The 25,274-nt window shown below is 47.4% G+C and overlaps 1 protein-coding gene across 1 annotated transcript in view; it reads right to left on the bottom strand.

Annotated features, from left to right (window-relative positions):
- LAMB1 (laminin subunit beta 1) overlaps positions 1-24,938 on the bottom strand; it is a gene marked incomplete at its 5' end in the record, with an annotated part of 41,971 nt that extends 17,033 nt beyond the window's left edge. Inside the window, 22 exons of the mRNA XM_083860621.1 lie at positions 2,468-2,564; positions 2,671-2,888; positions 3,736-3,960; positions 4,397-4,560; positions 5,060-5,291; positions 5,383-5,526; positions 5,686-5,890; positions 6,426-6,549; positions 6,999-7,126; positions 7,831-7,989; positions 10,067-10,202; positions 12,713-12,792; positions 13,651-13,763; positions 14,182-14,361; positions 14,637-14,825; positions 14,989-15,109; positions 16,387-16,589; positions 18,136-18,199; positions 18,305-18,493; positions 20,338-20,411; positions 22,397-22,532; positions 24,678-24,938. Coding sequence (XP_083716747.1) covers positions 2,468-2,564; positions 2,671-2,888; positions 3,736-3,960; positions 4,397-4,560; positions 5,060-5,291; positions 5,383-5,526; positions 5,686-5,890; positions 6,426-6,549; positions 6,999-7,126; positions 7,831-7,989; positions 10,067-10,202; positions 12,713-12,792; positions 13,651-13,763; positions 14,182-14,361; positions 14,637-14,825; positions 14,989-15,109; positions 16,387-16,589; positions 18,136-18,199; positions 18,305-18,493; positions 20,338-20,411; positions 22,397-22,532; positions 24,678-24,938 — 3,442 coding nt within the window. The remainder of the gene's footprint in view (positions 1-2,467; positions 2,565-2,670; positions 2,889-3,735; positions 3,961-4,396; positions 4,561-5,059; positions 5,292-5,382; positions 5,527-5,685; positions 5,891-6,425; positions 6,550-6,998; positions 7,127-7,830; positions 7,990-10,066; positions 10,203-12,712; positions 12,793-13,650; positions 13,764-14,181; positions 14,362-14,636; positions 14,826-14,988; positions 15,110-16,386; positions 16,590-18,135; positions 18,200-18,304; positions 18,494-20,337; positions 20,412-22,396; positions 22,533-24,677) is intronic.
- Positions 24,939-25,274: the final 336 nt, after the last annotated feature.

Below are 25,274 nucleotides of genomic sequence, written 5' to 3'. Positions count from 1 at the left end.
ACATTGGATGACACTTTCTCTCCACAGCAGGGGGCACAGACTGTAAATCAAAGCACCCAGACCAGGTACAAAAACCTGCCTTCCCTGGCTTCTGCTTCACCATGTGTGATCTTACCAAGGTTTCTAGAAAAGATGTCACAGGCAGCAGCTGGCAATGGGAATGGCAGGGAAGAGTGCCCTAGAGCCTGGTTTCCAGTAGTGTACTGGAACCCTGGGCCACATCCACAACTCACTGCTGCTGCAAGTGCCTGAGAAGCCATGGAGAGCTGCAGCCCTCAGCCTGTACTAAATGGGCCATTTTGCACACCTCCACACAGCTATGTCCAGAGCTTATGTGCAGGCACTGGGGATTTTTTAGTATTGTAAAAGTTGTCAAAGCTACACGAGCAGTATGGTCCCCATTTCTCATCAAGTGCTTGTGTTTCTTGGTGCCAAAAACCTGAAGACCTCTCATGAAGAGAACACACATCACTGTCCTTGGAGTAATTGATTCACCCTGTGGTTTTCAACTGAGCAGAAGGCACTTGCCCTAGAGAGTGGAGGATCCCACACTGGAGTCCTTGGGATCAATGTCCACACCTCTGCATCAGCTTGGTGAAGATTGTGTCCACACTCACATGGTTCAGAGTTTTCACTCTTCTCCATGGTTTCTATTTCGCTCCTGAATGCAGCACAAAATGTGGCCATACTGGCTGCTTGAGCCAGCAAGAACACGCCAGGTGGCAAATGCCATGGCAGGAGTCCACATGTTCCCTACAACTGGAGCAGATGTCTTTGTGACAAAGCCTTGTCTCAGTTCCAGCTTCACTTTGGCTGCAGGCCAGATCTCAGCTATTTTCCAGGGACACTGCTCCTTAAACGGCACAGTTTTCCAGTTCGCTTCCAACCTGCTTACCCCTGAGAACTGCTACCTGCCCACGCAGCAGCTGCAGGTCTGCCAGCCTGAACATCACCACTCACTCCCCAGGGCTAAATGAGGGCTGAGAAATCCATTGTCTTCTTGCCAAGGAAAGATAGGGGACAGGCAGGAGGCACTGACCCCACCACACCAGGGAGAGTCTGCAGCAGCACCCAGCTGGATGTGTTCCACGAGAGAGCACACACTTGGAACCTGTCCAGAGCATCACGCCACAGGCTGCCCAGGGCAGCAGCTCAGCCCTGGGCAGCAGCTCTCCCCACCTGCCACACAGATCTCCTGTTGGATGTAATCATTAATGAAAATCTGCCTTTCCACCCAAGGGATTCTCCTCTATCACTGAGGCACAGAAAGAATGGGGGGCTGGAAAGGGAGCGTAGACCTTTCACAGTAAAAACAGGCTCTGAATAATATATTCTCTTTACTTTAGAAACATTAAAACAGGTTTTCACATGTTCATAAGACAGCAGAAACTCAACAAGAGATCAGAAATTATGGTATGCTGCAAAACCCTGATGATAAGGTATGCAGATGGACTCCATCAATAAACCCTGATGGAGACAACTGATAACAAGAGACAATCCCTGCCCTGGAGCCAGCAGGGTCAGCACGCCCCTTTACCATGTCAGAACACACACAGCTTCTCGAAAGGCAGCTTTCCCCCAAGAAACCCAATATGTACTCAGGAACTGGGACAATTCCCCAGCCCTTTCATCTGCTGCAGTAACCAAGTAGCTGTGACCTGCCTATCTACCAAGATAATGGGCTCTAAGGTATCTCTATTGTAAGGGATTTATTAAAGACCACAGCAAGCACATTCTTCCCTGCAGGAAAAAATACCTTAATCTATTGCAAACCCTCTTGGCAAAGGCTTCTATTTGAACAGATCAGAGATACAAGTTTGTTTTGGTCTGGACAATGTTTGAAGTTTCTTTTCCAGCTAATGAACAGACTTGTTTATAATGAAAGGACAGAGGCCATCCAGTTTTCTAAACAACCTACTTCATGGTGCTCTGTTTTGCAGCATGTAGCTATGGCTAACCCACTGCATAGTCTCTGCTTTCTCCTTTATTTTCACCTGAAATATAAGGAAAGTCTCCTACTAAATAAAAAAACCTCCAGTCTCCATAAGAAGACACAAGAGACAGTGGTCTTCAGCTACATACAATTGAAAGGCAAAGGAAACTATTTTCCAGACCAATTCTCCATCTCCAAAGCTTGTGATGTTTTCTTATCATGCTGGCTTACCTGACAACATTGCAACCTTACCCTTAAGAAAGAGTTGCTTCTAAACAGAGAGGTTTGTTTTAAATAAAGGTCAGACAAGAAAAACACAGACAAGCACAGGGCTGGGCTCCTGTCACATGTCCCATCCCGCAAGGGACCAAAACCCCAGGGCAGGACCCCACCACACCTTTTTCCTTCTTTTCCAAGGTGCTAATGGGCTGCTCCTGGCAGGGGTGTCCCAGTGAACTGGGGTGTGATGGTGTGCCCAGCCACACAAACATTTCCAAAAGGAGCAGGTGCATCAGGCACCAGGGTTGGACTCACCTAAGCACTCCACGGCTGGGTCACCCCAGAAGAGCTCCTGGCACTCCCGGCAGGTCCGACCTCCGAAACCTGGCATGCAGTGGCACTGCCCTGTGAACTGCCAAAGCCAAAAAACAAACCCGTCAGGAGGTGTGAGCCCCTCAGCAGCTCCACCCCGCACCAGAGCAGAGGCCAAGCCTTGGGCACGTGCCCGTGCTCCTCACCTCGTTGCAGGCAGGGCCGAGGGAGCGCACGGGGTCGCAGTCGCAGTGCTCGCAGCCGGTGCCGCTGGCCAGCCGCCAGGTGTGGGGGGCACAGCGGTCACAGGTCAGCCCCACCACGTTGGGGAGGCACCGGCACTGCCCCGTGGCCGCCTGGCAGCGGCAGCTCTCCGAGCCCTCGCAGTCCTCCCGGACAGTGCCCAGGTAGTTGCAGACGCACTCTGTGAGGGAAAGAGCGTGGCACCTCCAAGTCAACCTGACCCTGCTACCAGACTGCCCTGACTTCACACCTAGTTTATTCTCTGAGTCTGCAGAGGTGTGGGCAGATGCTGGCACGTCCCAATGCCAGTGGCCAGGCCTGGCTGACCCACTGAATGACACCAGCGCTGCTCAAGAGCCATCCTCACGTCCCATGGCTGGCCACCTCTACAGCTTCTGCCCCAGCACACAGAAGGCCACAGGGGTCCCTGAGTCAAGCAGAGCAACCCTTCCTGTTCTTCTCCATTCCCCCCTCTACAACCAAAGCCCAGCTCTGCCCAGTTCTTGTCAGTCAGCTATGGTGGCAGATCTGCTTGAAGTGGGCCAACTGGCCAACAGTGAGCTCACCTGCTCAGTGACCCACCTGTCCTGCTGGGCTGTGCCTGATGCTGCAGAAGAGGTGGGTCTGCCTCCCCACCCATTTCAGCTTCCTGTCATGGCCATCAGTCCCACTGCCCAACAACATCTACAGAGACCAAGTGTAAGCAAAAGCCAAACCCTCCCCCCAACCACCTTCTCTGGAAAAGAGATTAACAGAGACCAGTATCAAGAGGGTAAAGTAGCCCCCCCTCCTGCAAAATCCTCCTCCTTTCAAATGTAAAAGCTGTCTCTGTCCTCCCACTCAAACATAAAGAGCCTCTCTCCTGGCCAGGAGCCCCACCCTGCTGCAGGGAAGCTGCAGGAAACTCCAGCTGGAAGTAATTAGGTTTTTCCTCCACCCAAAATGCTCCCAGGTAAAAAAGTGTTTAGGTGTCCAGTGCTACCCCCGACAAGGCTGGTGCTGGGGCTGCAGCCGTGTCTCCCACTCACTTCTGCAGTCCTGCTGCAGGGCACTCCCATAGTAGCCCTCTCTGCAGAGGTGGCAGTTTTCACCCTCGGTGTGATACAGGCACTTCAGGCACGCCCCGGTCCTCTTGTCACAGGCCTCTGGGTCAGTGGTGTCGATGTTGTTGTTGCACTGGCACGGCTGGCAGGCGCCGCCGACCTCATCAGGGCTCCCAAAGAAGCCAGACGCACATTCATCACATCGACTGCCTGTTTGAACAAACAGGCACAGTGGGAATTGCCATCGTGGCTCCCTAGCGCACAGCCCCGTAATCGGCAAGGCAATAAAGACCATTACTGGGGGGACATTAACTGGATCATGTTTAAAGAAACAGAGACAGCACTTGGTGCAGAGCATGGATGGTACCACCCAGCTCACCAAGGCGTGGTGCTCATCCCCTTTGTTCCAGTGCTGTCCTGTCCACCCTTTGCTGAGCACCAGTCATTCCTCACCACACTGCTGGAGATGAGGTTCATGGTCGTGCTGGCATCACCCACACAAGCCACTCTGCCCTGGCACCTTCCAAGTGAGGCAACTCCCAGAAACAACCCGCTGGTACTGTGGTCACATCTAACCCACACGAACATACCCTCTCCCTGAGAGGTTCAACCCAACCAGCCCTCCCTCCATACTCCCACCAAGTACCTATGTATCCCACGCTACAGACACAGACGACTTGCAGTGTGATTGGATCCTGGTAACAGCCACTGGCAAACTGGCGTCCACTCTCGGGGCCGTCAGGGCAAGGGCAGGGGCGGCAGTGGTCACCAGATCCCAGGACAGGGTCTCCATAGTAGCCAGCCTGGCACCTGCACAACAGGGTACACAACATGCAGGGACTGCAGCCAAACACACTACAGCCTTGCTGTAACTAAGCTTAGATTTTCTACCACTGTGAAGAAGCAAAGGGCAGAAACATCCTTATGGCTCTCCCTTACCACTCACGCTCCTAGCAGCTGTGTCCACAGTCACAAATTTGCCTGGTTTACACTAGCATAGGAACAGGAGACCCAAGGTTGGATGTCAGCCCAGCCACTGCAAGGCCTCAGAAGAGTCCTGCAGTTTGCTCTTGGTCACTTACACGGGCACTGCTGCGAGGTGCAAGCCTGAGGGCAGGGAAGAGAGGATCCCCACTCTTGATGGGAGCATCAATCTCCAGGACCACAAGTGCTTCTCTGACTCCCCAGGCCCAGGGATTTTCCCTGTGGCTTAACATCTGCCTGAGCTCCAGCACCAGAGGGAACAGCTGCTGGGCCCACTCTGCTGTGGGGAAGGAGAGGGGCCAAGGAAAGGGCACACGTGCCATACCTCTCACAGTTGTGTCCAGCTGTGTGATCCCGGCAGCTCAGGCACTCCCCGGTGTAGGGGTTGCAGTCATCAGCGTGGCCATTGCAGTGGCAGGGCTGGCAGCTGGGGAAGCCCCAGAAGCTGGGCAGGCAGCGGTCGCACTGCCGCCCGTACACCCCGGGGAAGCAGTGGCACTGGCCTGTCTCCACGTCACAGAAGGCGTTGTAAGAGCCTCGGATGTGGCACTCACATGCTGCAAGGAGAGCAGGAGAGGGGCTGAGTTTCCATAACAAGCCATGAACTCAGGGCCCCAACCACAGCCCAGAGCCAAGGGTTTAACATACGTCGGCATCCACTTGGCCCAAACCCAAAGGTGCCGGGGGCACATCTGTCACACTGTCTTCCAACAACGTTGGGACGACACTGGCACTGTCCTCCATTGGGGTCACACACCGAACTCAGGGAGCCCTGCGGGTCACACTGGCATGCTGAGCAGAGAAAAAAATTGGAGAGAGTGAGCAGTGTGGCACAGGACATGAATCCCCTGCCTCATCCTATGCACACGCCTTCCCCACGCAAACTGCTCTGCCTGCAAGTGCCATGCAGCTCCCAGGCACAGTTTGCCCTACAAGAAGGTGGTTACATACATAACGCGGTCTCATGCAGTAGTGCAGAAATACTGAATATTATGTTCTTGCAGACATCTGTCATGGGAGTTTTCACAACACTCCTGCTGTTTTCCAAACACCGGTATCTTTGGAAAGTTTCCCAAGCACTGTTCGTGACCACGTCTTCGCCTGAGCCTCCCACTGTGAATATGTCCAGCGATTTGCAGTATGGCATGAGAACAAGCTACAAAACAATTTTGCAATGAGAAAGTGTCACTACTTATAAATAGCCTCCACCAAAATTGTGAAAATTCAGTATTATCCCAGTTTCTAACCTTTTTTTGGCTAAAAAGCAAACAACCAGACAGAATTTGGAAGATAAATGACAGTATTTGTCTAGTTTTGGTGGAATACTTCTGGTATCTGACAAATTCTTACCAAATCTACCAAATTCTATCCATTCTAGAGAAGAAGATTGACACTGACATTGATTTTCATGACTTACATGACACACTTCAGCCTCCCTAAAGAAACTGTAGGTCTGTGGACTAGCTGCAGTCCTGCAAAATACCTCAAAAGCCTCTTGGCAGAAAAATAACTCACATACTTTGAGGAACTTTCAAAGAAACCTACACTGCATTACATTGTTCACTTGAAATCTGACTTCAGCTGTAAGGAACAATGCTGCAAAATACTACTTTGAATTTACACAGACACATGCCAGGGGAGATACAAAGTTCCAGGCTTTTAAGAGCATCCTTGAAATAAATTCTGCTCACAGAATCAATGAGTGTGTAGGGGTTCTCTGTCTCCGTATCCACCGAGGAGTACTGGGGCAGCTCCAGGCGGATGGTGTAATTCAGCCCCTTCTCAAAGCACACAGGCCGTGGGAGAACAACATATCTGAGTGAGGAACAGGAAACACTCCTTACTTCAAACGTATGGCACCATAAAGCGTCTCATGTGCCCCATAAAGCAATCAAGATAACGGAAAGCAGCCAAGACCTAACAGAACAAAAGCTGCGATATGAGAGAGGCGGTTTGGAGGCTTGTGGAAGTCAGAACCGGAAAAGGTTATCAGCAAGGTAAAGAGTCAAACCAGTGTTCACTCACAGGCTGTGCAAACACCTCCCCCTCCCTCTACTCAATGAACAAACTCTATCAGAAAATGACAATAAACTTAAAAGCTTTGAGTCTACAGACACACTACTAAATGTGTTTTTTATAACACACTGGAAATTAATTTTCACCTGTTTTCATAGAGAATACAGCAAACTGAAAATGTGACATTATTGTACTTCAATTTTTTATTTTTCCTCTTCTTTTGCCTCCTCTTCTTTGGTTATACCAACCTGGATCCAGGTGATAGTGAGACCACTTGATTATCATCATCAGGAACTGTGTTGCCACATCGGCTGCCTGTGGAAACCTTGCCGGGGCGTGAGACATTGACCACAGCTTTTTCCCACTGATCAGGCAACTAGGGGGAAGAAAAGGCTCATCAGTATCAAGTAATAATCATAAACTCCTGGAAGCATCCAGAGCTCAGGCCAGGAAAAGCCTGAGCACAGAACGAGTGGTCACTGTGCTTCAGGGAAGATGGGGCTACACCTGCAGCATCAATGGGCATCTACCAGCTGCAGGTGTGGGCTGAGAGCAAGGGCAGGTGGCCATCAGCATTATGGCATCACCAGGGGGTTTGGTGACCTCCTCTCCCCTCACCTCTGGGTCCTGTATTTGACTATTCACTGCACTTAGTTGCTGCCAAACTCTAGGCAAGAAGATGGAAGGATTTTGCTCTTTCTCTTTACTCTGCATGTTATCAAAGCCAACGGCTTGCAAACTCTTGGCTGCAGGCATTCAACATCCAAGATACGTAATTTGCTCCCTAAGGTGCATGTGCCCATCTGGCCAGTAACAAATCATCTAATCTGTCCTGATGGGATTTGTTGCTTTTTAATTTGCTCATTAAACAGGTGCTGAAACAATGCAATAATGAAATAAACTCTAAAGCAAATAGTGCTAGAAATAGTCAACATCATTTTGGATTTTCACATATCTCAGACATTTAACTGAGTGCCTGTCCTTGTCTTTGAGCCCTGATGACTCCTTAAAGTGCCAGTGCCAGGCTCATGTCAGTTGTGCACTGCTGGGAGGCAGCAATGCCCATACTCACAGACTCACCTGCGGCTCATAGCGGATCAGCACATCATACTCCATGGAGTAGGGGATGTTGTCAATGTGGAATTCCAGGTAGGCCCCCTCAGGGACTCTCACAAATCCTATGCCTGTCCATGACGGTGTGCGGTCTGGCGTGTACTGGCGCTCTACTATGTTCACTCCCTACAAAACAGGGAACAGATATTTCAATACTGATCCATTGAATTTGCAGGTCCCATGAGAGTACATAAAGTGCAGGGTTCTGCTGATGGATGACTTCAGGATTGCAGTACCCACTGTTTGTATCCCAGCCAGCACAAATTCTCTTTTAAATCCGTATGTGTGCACACCATTGCCATTTCACTTAACAACATAACAAATGCAAGAGAGATAAAGCAAAACAAGACTGCACAACTCTTCATTTATTTCTCTGCTATGGTGCAAATTAAATTTAAAAACTTGCTTTGAGTAACTAGTTCACCAGCTATGACATCTCATTCACCATACAGATTTCTACACTGTACTTGCAGCAGTAGGATTTACGGCAGTGGCACATCACTGTTCCATTAACCACCCAAGCCTGAGTGCTAATTGCTTCCTGACTATATCAGGCTGTTTCAAACCAAACCGCTGCTCAAAATAACACTGGAAAAGCAGATCATGACTTTAATGAGCAGGGTGTCACTAGAGATCCTAATCATTGATAGATATTTAATAGCCAAATCAACACATGGTCACCCTTTTCAGTCTGAGGGGTCAGGTTTTTGATCTGTTTTTTATATAAAGCAAAGAAGAGGAAAAAGGTAACAAAATAGAAACATGGTGCTCAATTTTCCTGTTTCAAATGAATCTGTATCCACAAATAGTTCTCTTCATAGAACAACATCCTGTGCATTCCTAAGGAAGCTGCTTCAGTAGAAACGGATAAAATGCAAGGAAATATCTACATATATACGTATCACTTCAGGATGTCCCCTCATGTATTCTCACACTCTTTGAAGAGAGTCTGGCTGTAAATTATTAGCCTTTGGCTTTACACAAAGATCAGAGGTCTCCAGAAATGATGGCAGGCAGGATGTGAGCAAGAGTGTGCAGCAGCAGAAGCACAGGGGCTTGGCAAAGCCTGTCAATCCCTGCAACTCTGACACACTGCATTTTGTTGTGTGTTGGGCCCCAACCTGGGAATTCAGGATTTTATTCTATCATCAGATCTGTGAAAAAGCTTTTCAATACTGGTGTTTTTTTAAATTGTTTGTTCTGAAGGTTTCAAAAGGCAAACCAGCAGCATATCCCCTTGCTCTGTTTGGCAGGGTGGATGTCTGTGCTGGGCTCCTCCATCCCTGAGCCTTGGAAGGGCCTTGGGTACTACCTCTCCAGTTGGGCAGACACAAATGTACCAAAAACCCTGTACCAGCTCATGTGCCCTCTGCTGTGGTACAACTTCTGCCCTGTCCTGTCTTCCCTTTCTGCAGTTATCTGAGAGCAAACACTCTCTGCCTTGACCAAAACTGCAAAATGGCTGCATTTTGCTCAAAATAAATAAATTATCGCACCAAGTGCTCTGATTGTAGGCAGACAAGGATCTGCTGCTTTAGCAAAACCATTATTTCCATCTCTCTGACTCCTTGCTGGAGGCAAAAGTGATTGATATAATCACCTAGCTGCTGTTAATGAATTGAAAGCAAGGCTGTGTGATGGGGCAACAGAAAGAGCCAGAGACTGTGTTGTACCATGCCGGCAGGCAAAACAAGCTAGAGGCAACCTCACTTACAAAAACAGGTTTTTGCACAATCAATACGGTTTTAGTCATTAATAAAAGATATGTTACTGATGTACAGAAACTATAAAGACTGTGGCAATGTGCTTAAATGTATGCTTTGTTCACTCCCAGTGAAGTGGCAGCAAAGAGAAGACCCAGGTCTGTGTCCCACCTCTCGTGAGATCAGAGACGTGGATGTGGTTGGTACATAGGCAGTGAGATACAGAAAAGGATGGTGACAGAAAACTAACTGTACAGCCATGATCAAAAAACAGGTTTACAAGAAAAACTGCAATTCCTCCCCCCTCAATTACTCCATTATTTGTTGATACTAAGATTGAAAAGCCACAGGTAATGTTTTTCTGATACATTTCAGTTCTATGATTTCCACATTTTAATTGTAAAACACACAGGGTATAAAAGACACTTCCATGAGTCAACTGGTGAAACAACTTTCCCACACCTCTCCAGACACTCCAGACTACTAAAACTGCTACTCACAGGACCTAAGTTGGCTTCCTCCGCCTCGTAGATGTAATGATCAAGTGAAATGAAGTAATAGCCAGGTTCCACCTGGTTGCACTGACGTCCAAACATGTGGGGCCGGCATTCACATTGGCCAGATTCACTTGAGCAGCTAAAATGGAAGAACAATGAGTTTACAACAAGACCTTGGCTATGCTGAGACAGTATTGGAGCTATCTTCTGTTTGACATTTTAAATGACACAGGAGGAGAAGCACTTCTGAACATAGCAGAGAGGAGAAGCTCCTGAGCTCTGCAGCTGGGCCGCCTGCACTACTAACATGGCAGCACAGCTGCAGGTACAGACCTGGCTCAATCCAACTATCACTCTCCAAAACAGCATCTAGGCTCAGGCTGGAAGCAAGCATGGTTCCAGGACCATTTCCAGTAGGCAGTTTGCAAGTAGTTTCCTCTGTTTGGAAGGCAAGAGGATTTCATGCTACGGATGCAGTGGTTCCCTGGGACACAGAAGTTTTGGGAGCTTTAATTGCTACCAGACACAGCCAACAGGCACATCTGCCCTGAAGCCGAGGGCAGCCTTTGGCTCCAAGCTTGCAAGCCACACAGGCAGCATATCTGTTTGTATGGTCTCAGGCAAAGCAACAACATGCATGACCCTACATGCCCCAGAGTGCTGAACTGCTCTCACTTGCTGCAAAGCATCCAGACAGGTCACCATCAGCAGCTACACAGGGGGTCAAACCATCGCTGGCTGCTTTAGAGTAGGACAGACACAACCAGTGACATGGTTGTCATGGCCATCACCAGAAGGTCTCTCCAGAGTGATACACAAATTTCACCCAAATGCCCTTTTTTCGTAATGAGCCATTTTCTTTACTCAGTACAGTTCTATCCCCAAACAGCCTTCAGCTGTTTTATTGTCATCAGAGTGCCTGCCATGCATCATGAAGAACCCTTGAGCACACTGCAATTTTGCACACGCCCAATCACACTTTTTCAAAGGAAGGTGTTTTGGTCCACCAAAATACACCTCTTTCTTTAAATTTGAATGGGATTTAGAAACATTTTCTAAAGGTAAATGCCTCTGGTTCCCATGAAGAATCTTCAGACTCCTCAAGCCTCCAGATAAAGAGTAGTTTTTAACTTAAACTGTTTTTGAAGTTGCAGAGACTCAAATGTTCACCTTGAGATGCCGGAAGTGCCTTAGCTGTCCCAGGAGAGGAGCTGGGAAGTTTCCCCTCCAGGGAGGCAATAACTCCACCACCTGGGTTACACCACAGGGATGAATTTTGGGCGAGGCACAGCATCCCACACCCTGAGTGGGAGCCAGAAAGCAGCAATTCAGCAGCTGAGGAGAGGAGCCCCAAGGAGGGCAAAGCTCCCCCTTCCTGATGATGTGAGAGCAAAGTGAGGAGCCAGAACTGGGCTTTGTGGCTCTCCTGTGGCTGGAGGAAAGCACAGCTGCTGCCTGCCCGTGCCAGGATGCTGCGTGTCCCCTCCCCACATGGTTTTGCAATCGCTGGGCTCAGTGCATGGGAAACAGGCTGGGCCATAGCAGGGCTATTACCCCAAAGCCCTGGGAGCAGCTGTGCTGGGGGAGCTGCTATGAGCTGTGTGGTGTAACCCATCTGTGCACAGGGAGACAGCACGGGGGAGTAAATAATCCCTAACATCCACACTGCTGTCTGCCAAGGGCTAATAATTCACTCGGGAGCAGACAGGAGAGACGGCCTGTGGGACATTCCCACGGCAATCCCTGATGCAGATGGGGTGTCCGTAGGCTGTGACGACCTATGGGAGTCACACCAAGATGAGTCCCACACTCCTCCAGTGTGGTCCCATGGGCTTCAGTGGGAAAGAGCTCTTTGACCCCCTCAGGAAACTTCTGTGGCTTTAGACAAAAGAACGACATTTCAAAGGGCTTGTGGAAGGAAGGGGAAAGGGGAAAAAAAAAAAAAGAACATATTGCTGTTGACAAGTCAGGGGTTGGACACACACCTAGCACACAGAAAACTGCTCTGGTCAGAAGAGCAATCTGGCTACCCAGCATCTCACTGACAGGGCATCTAAACCATGACTTTCCATGCTGATACTGATGGATGCATATTTAAAAACTACAGTTTTCTCTAAAAAGTGTCCATCTCCCCAGTGGGCACTTTTAGGTCCACATCCCACCTCATGCAGAACCACTGGGGCAACAGAGCAGCACTGTGCAGCTAGCATGCCTCCCTTAGCACTGGTGGGTAGAAAGATTGGCCAAAGGGCAATTTGGGAGCAAAGCAAGACCAGCTTGTCCATGTCACTGCCTGATTCCTGCTTTCATCCTGTAACAGCAAAGCTTTGACATGGACCACACCCCGGGTCACAGCCAAGGCAGAGCTTAATCCACATCTGGTTCCTACCATGGCTGACAAAAGCAGAGCTACACTAAAAACAGTTGTACATGTTCACTTACACCAGTGGCACAAACAGAGATTGCTCAGCACAGAAAAGGTCTGGATGCCCTAGTCGCCCTTGATGAAATCAAAATCTACCACCTTCTGAAGCAGAAAGATGGGTATCAAACATCCTCTCCCAGAGCATATTGAGCCTGGGATGCTGTGGTTGCAAAAGCACAAAACTGGGTGAACAATTAGAGGGGAGTAACTGGGCTGAGACTCACTTGTTGTTCAGCGCTCCTCCCTGGTCGCAGTCGCACGGCCGACATCCATCCATGTCATTGCTCAGGCCCCAGTGCTCAGGCTGCAGGAAAAAACATCACCAGCACTGTAACCTGCTGCAGACTTAGCTCCATCTAACCCAAAGGCACATTTTTAAACACTCAGCACAAGCTCTCCCAGACTGCCCCACAGCCCATGAATCCTCTTCCCTTGGTTGTGGGTCTACCCCAACAAGCACCAACACCACCTCCCTACCTGCTCTCCTCCCACCTTGGCGACCATTTCAAGGGCAAGAGAGCCACACATGGGGCAGTAGGTATTTGTGTAGGGCACTGCCCTTGGAGGGCTGCTACTCTGCAACTTGCTTGCTGGATAGACAGACAGACAGAGAGACAGACAGACAGAGAGACAGACAGACTTGTTTGGCTTTTCCATGCAGTTCACTGCTAGATAAGAGTTTCTCAGTGTTTGTTCAAACACATCCAGTTATCTGACAGTGTGTTTCTATAACACTCCAGCACACATAAACACTACACGGAAATGTATGTGTATGAAATAATCCCTGTCTAAAATAATGGCCTGTTTAGAAAGCAATTTTTTGGTAACACAGTTTCCCTGACTATTTTGTCTTTCACCCCAGCAAGAGACTTCAGCAGAACTGCCCTAGATCCCTCATTTTCAGAGCAAGCACAGGTATCCTAATGTCTCACTCTTTATGGCCCCAGGAATTAGACTGGATGCTCCTATCTGCCTTGACATGCATCCCAGCTCCCCAAAACACAGAACACCTCATGGTTCCTGGCACCCCAAGGTGCCCTTTACAGCCTGAATGCCAAGTGTGGGCTATTAGGCAGTCAGAGACAGTGGCCAGAACCTTCCTCCATGCTTCCCACACTACAGCCTCCCTCACACAAAATTTATTTTACAGTGAACTACTTGCCAGACATTGATTGCACTGCTTTCCTGTCACCAGACGCTTACAATAGCAGTTTCCTGTCTCTGCATCACAAGGATTCCCCCCGGGGTGGGTACCCAGAGGATTACACGCACAAGCTAGATTGGGAAATACAAATAGGCAGGTCAAAAACAGGACTGGATTAATATTTTAGATAGTATTCAACTTAAATATATACATTAAAGTTTCCCCTGAATTCCCCATTACAGAAATTCATTTCATTCTTTGCCCACCACCCATCCCAGTATAACTTCCCTGGCCTAGAGATTTATAATTGGAAAGAAGTAGGGAGCATTATGCTATTTCCACTGAATGCACTAAAATGATTAAATGGCGAACTAAATTTTAAGGGCTGGTGGACTCCAAGCTACATCAAATTTACAGTAACATTTTCCCTTTAGCCAAAACATTAAAAAAAGGAAAAAAAAATCCATCCCACAAACCAAGTTCTCCTGGCACTAACAGCTCCTCAAAGAGCTTTTGATCACACATAAAGGAACATATGTTTTTACTTACACTGACATCCTGTTGGGTCATCAGCACTCAGGCCATAGAAACCTTCTTTGCAGAGGTCACATCGCTCCCCCTCCACAAACAATTTACAACGGCACTGTCCGGCAATGAGGCCGGTGGAGAAGTCAGTGTAGCGGTCGCAGATCCCACCATTTTCGGAGCCAGCTGGGTCACAGTTGCAAGCTAAGAAGGAAACATCACATGTGTTTTATTAAGTGCTACAAAATTAAAGGCCAAGTCTCACACTGAATTACTGAAACTCAGCTGCTGTGTAGAAAGACTGTCACTCCTGCAAGTATTAGACATGACGTGGGTTGGACACACAATGACGAGGTAAATTCCCAGATTCTCAAAGAGAAAACAAAACCTACCCAGGCTCACTCAAGACCTCCAAGACAACCAGCTCTCCCCACGGATCCCAAGGCCATTCCCACCGTGTGGAGTGGGGCTGCACTTACGCTCACAGACGTCGGGGTCCCGCAGGTCTCTCTCGGGGTGCTGGAAGTAGAAGGGCTTGCACTGCTCGCAGTTGCGTCCCATGGTGTTGTGCTGGCAGTCATCACACACTCCCCCGCTGGTGTTCCCTGTTGTCATGTACACTGCCATGTCGAAGTGGCACTGGCTGGAGTGGCCATTGCAGTTGCACTCTGTGACAAAGACAGAAAGCAGAGTAAGAGTCCTGGGGGAAATGCAACTCTGCAGAAAAGACACACCGGTGTCAACCAAAGGACATGAAGGATTTTACACACAAGCCCAAGTAACAGCATGTGACACTCATGGCACCCAGTTCGGCATTTTACTTCAACTCACTTTTGCATGCGTTACTATTGCGACCTTCAGCAGGCCGCCAGGGTAAGTCATGGTAGAAATCCAAACACTGCTCACAGTTTAATCCTTTGGTATTATGTCTGCACATGCAGTGACCATGAACCTGTAATTGGAAAAAAAAAAAAAAAAAAGGAGAAAAAAAAACAGAATAAAAAATGAGTTGGTTATAAACAAAAAAGGAAAAAAACCCAAACCATTCTTCAATGAATGCAAAATAAAGCTAGCACATAATGGACATATACTTTTGGAGACTTTAATCTATGTAACTGCATTTAGAAAAGGCATAAACGCCCATAGGAATGTCCTTCACTTGCCTGGGTGTCCTCATACAAATTTGTCCTTTCCTTACTGGAACTAGTGCCTGAATAAATGCTTTCAGAAATAAACAAGGAGAGCACAGTTCCGCTCCAATAATGACAGAAGCCTTTTGCAACTAAAATTTTATTAGCTGTTAATTAGCTATAAACATGCATCTATTTATAACACCAGGTCACTAGCCCAGTGCTCTCTTTCCAGTCCTGCCTTTGTTCTCAAAGCAAAGATAACAGCCAGTTTGGATGGTGTTTATCCATCAGCCCCAGGCTTTGCCTTTGCCTTGTGTACTGAACAAGCACCAAGCAGACCAACAGTGGTTGTGTGACAGCTGCTGCCACAGACCACCAGCACTACCAGCACTGTAGCCACGACATTAAAAGCAAAGCTTGGGTGGAGACACTGACCCAAACACAGGGCAACGGAGCATACCCAGCTCGACGGCATCCTGCAGCCCTGGACAACCACCCCACATGCTTCCACATCTCCAACCAGTTAATAACTCACCCATTAACAGGGTGCTATTACTGCTTGTCATGCAAAAATCATGGGGAAAAGCAAGACCCCAGAAGAGATGTGGCACTTGCCCAGCAGTATACCATGGAGGCAATCAGGGTTTTCCTTCAGGGTCTGTGTTTATTAGGGCTACAACCTCCACTTCTCAGCTGGTAACGACTAATACAAACACAGGTTATGTTTGGTTCACAGTGTTTCAGCCTTTGATGCCTCTATTCCACTTCAGTTTTAAGGTAACCAAATCAACTCAGACATTGGTCTCTGACCTAATAAGGTTACACTCCCTTTCTTCATTCCTACCTTTCAGTTTCAACAGCTCTTTAACATAATTAGAAACGGAATGTTAAAACAATTATCACCTAATCTGAGATCTGTGTTTGATTAATACCAATGACAGATATGTTTGCCAAAGAGGAATAATTATAACAGTTTTGTTGTTTGAAAATCAAACATGCAGAGGTGAGGGACAGTGTCATCTTTACATTTGTGTTCAAATCACTTAAAAGAGGCACAGACAAGAAGAGCTTCATGCAGAGTAGTGTGAATATTTACCATTCCTTCCACTTCCTCATCCAAGCCCTCCACGGGTGCACACTCACTGGCGTGCCCGTAGCAGAAGCAGTTCCCGCGAACCACCATGTCGTAGATGGCATAGTAATACTTCTCTCGGATCTCCATCCTGGAGTCCAGGAGGTTATCTCCCAGCGTGTGCAGCTTGACAAATTTGACTCTCAGATTTGTGATCTTTAATAGGTCTGCAGGGGACACACACAAAATAACTAACCAGCAAGCCTGTTTTGGAATTATTTACCAGATAATATGTTGAATGGGAGGAAGCCAGGAGTGACTTCCTAAGCATGTTTCCTATGGACAGATTAGATCAGATTTAATTTCAGCACCTACACATCACTTCATACTCCCCAAATTAAAAAAAAAAACAAAACAAAAAAAAACAACAAACCAAACCAAAACAAAAAAAAAAAAAAAAAAAAAAGGAAAGAAAGAAATTACATTATTTTACTACAGATTGACAACTGTATAATTAAGTTTAAGCATAATTTAAAATAATGATCTATTATATTATAGACATGCATAGGCATATATACAAATGTTAAAGGCAAGGAGAAAAGCACAACCGCAAAGACACTGGTTCTTTGGGGTTTTAAACTATAAGATGGGTAAGGACTTGATATCAAGAAACTGCTGCCAAGTGGACCAGGAGCCATTAGAGTTATGAGGCTTTTGGAAAAAGTCTTAGCTAGAAACAAAGACAAATAATTCTCCTTTTGTATATGCCCAAGTTTCCTAGCAAATATAATTAGTTACATTTTGTGGAAAGAAGTAACACCCTATAACTGACCAAATACAAAGAAGTTCTTGAGGGATTATCCATGGGAATACAATATTGCAGTAATTAGTACCATCCACATGTTTACTTTGATATTGTGAATCCTATGTAATTTCTTACTGCCTTGAACTAGGCTTGACAAAGCACTTTAAGCCCATCAAAGCAGTTTTCTCCTTTAAAATGTTGAGTAAAGAAAGAAACCAACATTAAACTCATAGCAAACAGCAGACACTCCTCTACTTCACATATTTCCTTTTGCTCCAGGTAGCTTTACACTGAGGGACATGAACCCAACCTGAGAATGCATATTAAATCAGAGGTCATTTTAAGGCCGAGCACTGCAGTTCCCTCAGGCCAAATGCCCCACAAGGTTTCTCTTTAAACCACATTGAACATCAGATCTCTCTACCTCTGCATTCATGGATTGCCACAACCATGCACAAACACTAGAACAAGTTGTGGTTTATGACCACATCTGTGTGGTCCAGCCATGCAGTGCTACCATGGCCAACTGTTCCAAAGTCACGACTTTGCTCTGAGAAATAAAACACGACTCCATTGATTTTAGCTAGAAATGCACAATGAAATAAGTACCTTTGTAGCTCTGTTTATTTGCTTTCTGAATACTATACTATTACAGGATCACATTCCAAGGTTTCTCTTGGCAACTGCAAGTATTTTGGGGAAAGGGGTTCTTTAATGAAAATAAATCCCTGATCAATTAAGAAAAGGACCAGCTCCAAGGAAGTGTGCAAGAGCAATCCCTTGAGTTCACAACATGGATTTTCCCAACTGACTGAGTCAGGAAAAGGAGTCATACACAGAGGTATTCATATGACTTCATAACTGCTACTGGGGCTAATGCATGACTTTGTTAGTGGATTACTGGGTTTTGTAAGCAAGTAAGTACTGAAATGCTCTCAAATCAACCTGAAAGGTAACTGCATACATACTCTGAATCCTTGGACTGTATGGATCTTCAATTCGAAAAGCAGGATCTAGAACACGATATATTACCTGGCAGAAAAATCACACAACGAAAGATTCAGCTTCAAAAATAAGTGAACTTGAATTTGTAAGGAAGTCTACACAACAAACACATTAGAAAAAAATGCCTCTGACCTCTCCCTCTGTTGAAGGTTCAATGTCAGAGTATCGGGAATCACAAATTATATCATCCACTTTCTTCATGGGTCCAGTTGAAATCCCAGGAAATGAGCTCTCACAGTCATATGCAAAATACCTGTAAACTTGCCAAGTCTGTCCAAAGTCAGATGATCTTTCAATCAACATTGCAGCAGGACGGAATGTCTAATAGTAAAAAAAACCAAGAGATTTCATTGGTTAATTATTACTTGCATTTACATTGAGTCTTATTAGTGTGAGCAATCCACGTGTCTGGATTTTAACCTTTCTCCCTGCACTAACTATTTCCAATATGTAGAAATACTAGAATGACGATATTCCACCTTCTTCTCAGAGGCCAAATGAAATAATACACATCAAACCATAGACCACCCATCTTCAAAAGATGGCACTCAGTGGCCAAGTACTTAAACATATTTAAAGAAAACTTGTAAGATTTTTTGATTCCAAACCCTTTCTGGAAAGTAGGGGTTGAAAGTAGGGCTTTAAAGAGACAAAATGATTTTTTTTCCCACAGCTTGTGGAAAGCAGCAGAGCCTTCTTCCTTGCTGTACTTCTTCACCTGATCTTTTACAAAGGACCCGATGGGTCTCCTCTCCTACTGAGGGAGCAGGAAGCCAGTGCCAGTGCTTCCCATCCAGCTCTGATGCCCAGAAGTTACTGCTGAGCAGGCACCTCTGATGCTCAGAGAAGCCCCAGCATTTCCTCTCTTTGTCTGACCATATGACCTGTTGCAGCATCTCTGAAGTTCAGTGCCAGCTGTCCTCTGTGCTACCTTGAGAAAACCTTTATGGAGATTGAGAGGTTCAGCTTCATCCACCCATGCCACATTTGATTCCCCCAGTTCCCAGAGACCCTCCTCCAGCTGGCCTTGCCCAGACTATGGTAGGCTGTATTTGCTTCACACAAACCAGTGCCCTTCTTACCTACATGTATTCAACTCTAGAATAATGAATGAATAAAGTTTTGAAAAGATTTTTAATCCCTCTATCTTAAAAAAAATAATGTTTTAATTTTTGTGCTGCCTTTCAAAAACAGAATATTTATTTAACCCTGGCTTGTACCACCAAGAAACGCCAACAATCTCTTCCTTAGTTTTGTGTATTCAGAGAAGGACCTCCCAGAGCCAAGCACAAAAACATTTCAGTCACAGCTGGAAAGAAATTTTCTCTCTGCTTCCTGGCTGAAAATATCACCCAACTTAGAAACTAGTATCTCACCCAACAAAAAAATTTAGCAGCCTAGAAGTAAGACAGCTCAACTGCCTACCACACAAAGTCCACAAAGCATCATTTAAACTATCTTTCTGCTGCAGTCTTCCTCCTGACTGCCCCAGACCAAGCCCCAGCACTGGGGTACAATGGCTGCAGCACCCACATCATGTCAGAGGTCTTTTGGAGTCCCTCACTGCTGGCTTCAGTAGAAATTACCACCTTCCACTTCAGCCACCATCTTAAGGCACAGGGAGAAACCCTAGTTTACACCACAGGAAAGAGGAACCAGCTGTCCTAGAAAGCTGATGCGTAAAAATGAAGAGATTAATTTGTCCACATGGGAAGAGCATTTAGCATGTACAGGACATAAGCTACCATTCCAAGACATCTGTTTGTAAAAAAACAAAGACACTTTGTGTACAGATGTTCTTTCTTCCTGAAGACCTTTCCATTTGCCAAATAAAAACTGATACCACCAACATTTTTCAGGAAAAAAACCCTTGCTACTATATGACTTAGCTAACAGTCTTCTAGAATACAACCACCAGAGACACACCAACACAAAACCCAGCTTCAGCATGACTCCTTCTGCAGCCCCACTGGAGTTCAAATGCAAGTCAGAACTCTGCCTTTCTGGATGACTTCAGCACTGGTAAATGGTTGGCAGCTGTAAAAAATTCAGGCCAAACAGTTCAGACAAAGCCCAAATCCCAAATATGAAATAGATGTGAAGGACTATGACATTTCTCATTTCCTCATGTTTTAGGGTTCAGGGCAAGGCTGTGGCTTCCTTACTTTGAAGGTCATAATGAGATGAGTGAAATGAAACTCAGCCTCCAGGTCCAGCTGGATAGTCACATTTTCCAAACCTACAGGGACAGAGAAAAGGTGTTCAGTAAACCAAGGACACCTGTCAGTCTCTACATCTGAATTTTGCCAAAGCTCTTCACTCTGTTGGCATGATACTATTTTCTTTACCACTTGGTTCTGTTGTGAAAAAGGAATATGATGGTTTAGTCTGTGCCTGATGTACAGGGGGAGACACCAAGAACCTGCTGAAGAGTGTCAGGCACGGGATTCCTGCACATGATCAGCACCAAACATGCTACACCCAGAGTGTGAGCCTGCAGGGCCATTTGAGACAGAACCAGGGCTGGCATCGCTGGATTTGGGGCAAGGACAGGACTGCCACAACCTGGGTCCTGGCACCAAAGCCACCAGTACAGCTGGGGATGCTGAGCCCAGACCTGTATGGTGGCCACAGGCTGTTCTCCCACACCCCAGCCTCTCTGGTAGCAGCAGCAGCTTTTGCAGCCCTAACACCCCCAGTCTCACTGATGTCTGGTGGGGGCCATTCCCCACCATTTTTCACTCACACTGGACTCTCCTGGCCACAAGAACAACTCCTTTATAACCTGGTTTTCAGACAGTCCTAAAACAACTATCACAGCTCTGCTTTGCAATCCCAAGGGTTAAGGAAATGGTGAAAGGCAAAAGGTTTTCCAAACTGCTGTATGACTACCTGTGGTCAGGGACCCCACACAGAAAGGAAGAAAAACAGCTAGAAATATTATTTTGCCTTGTGAAAAGAGCTCTCAAAACAGCTGGATACTAATTATACTGTAGTTAGAAATAAAAAATAAAATCAAGATTTACAGAGAGGAGAAAGGGTAAGAAATGAAAATAATAAAACAATAAGACACTTAAATTTCTGACCAGCTGTAACCTTCTGTGAAGCATGTAGCAATGGTCCCCTATGCTGTATGCCTGAATAGATGAAAACATGAATTGGACAGAAAGAATCATTTGTTTTTTATTGTTGAAGGACATTTTCATGACCTTATGAGCTAAGAAACTTTTCTGTGTGAATGCTGCCAAGCCTGTTGCAAAAAACATGAACTATCTGGAATGCTGGAAGAGAACTGCTGAAGGCAAGCAGCTTGATAGGCTGATCTAAATGGTTAAAAATGATTTAGTGAAAGCCTTTCTTTAATAGGCAGCAAAACTGTTACAAATATTACCTTTTTTTTTTATTTTCATATACAATAAGGCAGCTACTGCCAATGCATTTGCAGAAATCCCATCCTGTCCAGCTGGCTTTAAGGCTTCAGGGTAGGACTGCTGTTTGAGAAACCCTCGCTGCCTTGTTTTGTGTATGAAGGCACGCCAAAAGCATAATCAAAAAAGTAAAACAGGCGGAGGAAGGATTAAAAGAAAAAACAAAAACCCCACCAAACTAATTTGCAATTTTTGTTTTTAACTAGCTCGCTCGGTTCTGCAGTTCATTTTACTGTTTGGCAAATGGTACAGAAATTCAGGGAGCTCAGGAGGGAGAAGGCAGCTTGTAGCGTAAGAGAGATCCCTGGCTTTACTGTCCTGAGGTAGGGAAAGGGAATTGGAGGTCTGCAGGCAGGGCAACAGCCCCCAGCTGTGTGCCCAAACCCCCTCCCTTCCACAGGCTCCAGCCAGCGGTGTGGGGAAACCCTGGTGTGCTGCCTTGGCAGCGCCACCCTGAGATATTTACTCCTGGAAGGCTGCTCCATTCCTGCTGCCCAAATATGAGGGAGAGCTGAGCCCAGTGTGGAAAACTCTTCTCTTTAGGAAAGGATTCTTGCAGAGTGCCTGGATGGCTGTTTCCAACACTCCTGTAGGATTCAGAGGGTTTGTTACAGATTAAGGACCGCTCCAGGGCACACAAAAGCAGCCAGTTTTACTCATGGCTCCTCACACAGCATGATCCTTCACAGGGCAGTAATCACCAGGCCAGAGATAACAGCAAACCCACAGGTACCCTTAAACAAAAGGAGGGAAAACAGCTCCCAGCCCCGGAAATTGGTCTGGACAAACTGCATACCATTTTCCGACTGCCACCAGAGCTTCAGACGGTTTGGAGCAAACGTGGTGACGACATTTTCAATGCGATGACTGTCGGGATTGAGAGTATCATGGAAGGGATCCTCCGAGTCACATATGAAACATTTTTTGTCCTCCTGAAACAACATGATAATCAGCATTACTGATTTTATCATCGGGGCAATAGTTGCTTCCTGCAGATAAGAGTATTTTCCATCCATATCACATTCCACTCATTCTGCCTGCGGGAGTCATCAAAGATTTTTTTGTTGAAATGCTAAGTGTTTTTACCTTTATGAATTAATGCAAATTGCCAAATGGAAAATATGCCAGGAATCCAATAAACTTCATATTTAGGGGAACCATGATTTCAATGAAAGTTGAGTTTCAGGAAATCTCTTCCAGTGCACGCATTCTCCAGCGGAATTCAAAACCAATGGCAGCATCTACAGAAAATTGCTGAATTGCTTCTGTAAAAATGCACACGTGCAAAACTGCACCTCAACAACTTCTGTGAAGTAACTCTGGCTTTTGGAAGCTGCCTTGGACATGTAAGTTGCCTGCATTAGGGATACCTCCTGTGAGGCTCAGCGCACATCAAGTTGCCCTCAGTGATTTAGCCCTTTTCTCTGAATTCAGCTTGTCAAACTCCTACTCAAATCTTGCACCTTCAGCTGGTATTGCAACCCCAAACTGTGTACATAAAGTCCATTTGCACACATTACAAGGTTTGCCCAAGCAAAACCAGCTTGGAACAAATTTGGCACGTGCTGCTCGGCAAAACTGGAAACCTGTTCACCAGGGGGCCAAAACCCCATCACGGCGATAACTACAAACAGTGTCCTTCTGCACTGTCCTTCTGCCTAAAACCACCACTTTCTGATTGCACGGTAGGGTGCAAACTGAACCAAAAGGGAGGGGGCCCAGACCAACGGGAGGGGGCAGATGAGGGAGAGGACCTCATTGAATGGCAGTGAAGGAGCCCCAAGGCACCAGCAACTCATCCCTGTCGAAAGCTACACAGGCATCGTTCCTCCAGCAGGTTTATGGAGACAAATGCAACTCTTTATCAGCCAAGAATGTGAGTACTAGCAGGTCTGCACCACGCAGGCTTTCCATTTCACCAGCTCTGGCTTCAGTGGCTCCTCCCAAGCTCAGGGCTTCACCTCCCACGAGCCCTCAAACACTCCTACAGCAGAAAGAATGCCAAGAGTAGGGGTCCCAGGGAAGACATTCCCTACTGTCTGCTCCAGGCTGCTCGCCCCCTGAACTTCATGACACAACTTGCTCCTTCTCTGACCAAAACTGAATCGTAGAAGACCCAATTCTGCCAAGCACCCAGTGTGGCCACGCTCCATGTTACTAAGAGGATACTGGCACCTTCCATGATTTCTTCAATACCACACACTGTGGTTCAGAATAACCAGGGACATCCCAAATGCTGAACCGGGGCTGGGAGATCAGGAACACTGGGCACATGAGAACTTCTTAAATGATGCTTTTTACAACGGCACTTCAGCATTTTTTTTGAGACAAGAAAATGTAACAGAGTACTTTTGTTATTTTGTTCTACTAGAGGTGCTTATGCTGAAGTCAATCCCAACATACACTGAAAATGTTCCGTGAAGCTAAATCCCACATCAAAAACAAAGTATTAACTCTATTAGACAGAACTTATATGGTAAAACAAAAGGTGGGGAAAGGATAAGGGGAGACTTGGTAACTTCAGGACACAAATGGGTCAATCGCTACAGCCCCTCCTGCTTCCCCTGGTTTTCCTTCCAAGCGCCAGAATCCGGCCCTATTGTCTCCACAGTAATTTGTCCGGAGATTATCCCTTTACTTTCAGTTCAACAGAGTTCCACGTAGAACTGATAGTTTATTCTTCTCCACCATCCTTTCTGTCTCAGAGATTTTAAGTTTGGTGAGTGGCTTCTGGCTTTAAAAAGCACCAGCTCACCAGATGTGCTGAGACACCTTATTTGCATCCTTTCACGCCGAGACCATACACACGTAATTACACTACGGGGACCGCCAACAAAACACCGCCCGACAGCCTGCTTCTCCTTTAGGAAGCTGTCTAGACGGCTCCGAGCAAGCCTGGAAATAAAACATCAACTGAACTTAGTGCGGCACATTCTCCCTTATTGGCCTGGCTCAGGATAGGGGGGTCTGGAGCCGAAAGCCGCGGGATTCCCTGGACGGAGCGGGGTGCGGGTGCCGCCCCATTGGGGATCGCTGCCCCCGGGCAGGAGGCGACGCCGCCCGCGCCCGGCGCTCACCTGGAGGTGGCTGACGATGCAGTAGGGCTCGGGCTGGCGGAGGCCGCAGGTGGAGGAGGCGGAGAGGCGGGCGGCGCGGCCGATGAGCAGGTCGCCGGTGGCGGGGTAGCAGCTGCCCTCGGCGCAGCCGTAGCTGTACTCGGGCTCCTGTGCCGCCGCGGGCCACAGCGCTGCGCGGCCGCCGAGGGGAGAGAGAGAGAGAGAGAGAGAGGGGGACAGAGGGTGAGAGAGGGGAGCGGGAGCGTGGCCGGGCCGGGCGCCCCGAGCCGCCCCGGCGGGCGCTGCAGAGGCGCGTCCAGCCCGCCGTGCCCCGACGGGAGCGAGCGGGAGTTACCCAGGCAGCAGCAGAGGTACAGCGGGAGGCGGCCCATGGCGGGCGGCGGGACGGGACGGACGGGATGGGACAGAACGGGACAGGACGGGACGGGACGGGACCCGGCTGCCCCTCCACGCGCCGCCGAAAGCCGCTGCTCCGGCCGCTCCACGCAGGCGCCGCTGGTCCCCACCGCGGCCCCGTGCCGAAGGGTCCCCCCGGCCCTCCTCCTCCTCCTCCTCCTCCTCCTCCTCCTCCGCCCCTCGCATCCGCGGGGCCGGGCC

This window comes from Zosterops lateralis (assembly GCF_965231275.1).
Source record: "Zosterops lateralis genome assembly, chromosome: 4".
Taxonomy (NCBI): domain Eukaryota; kingdom Metazoa; phylum Chordata; class Aves; order Passeriformes; family Zosteropidae; genus Zosterops; species Zosterops lateralis.
The sequence above is the reverse complement of the archived record's forward strand: the minus strand, read 5'-3'. Positions and strand labels throughout refer to the sequence as shown.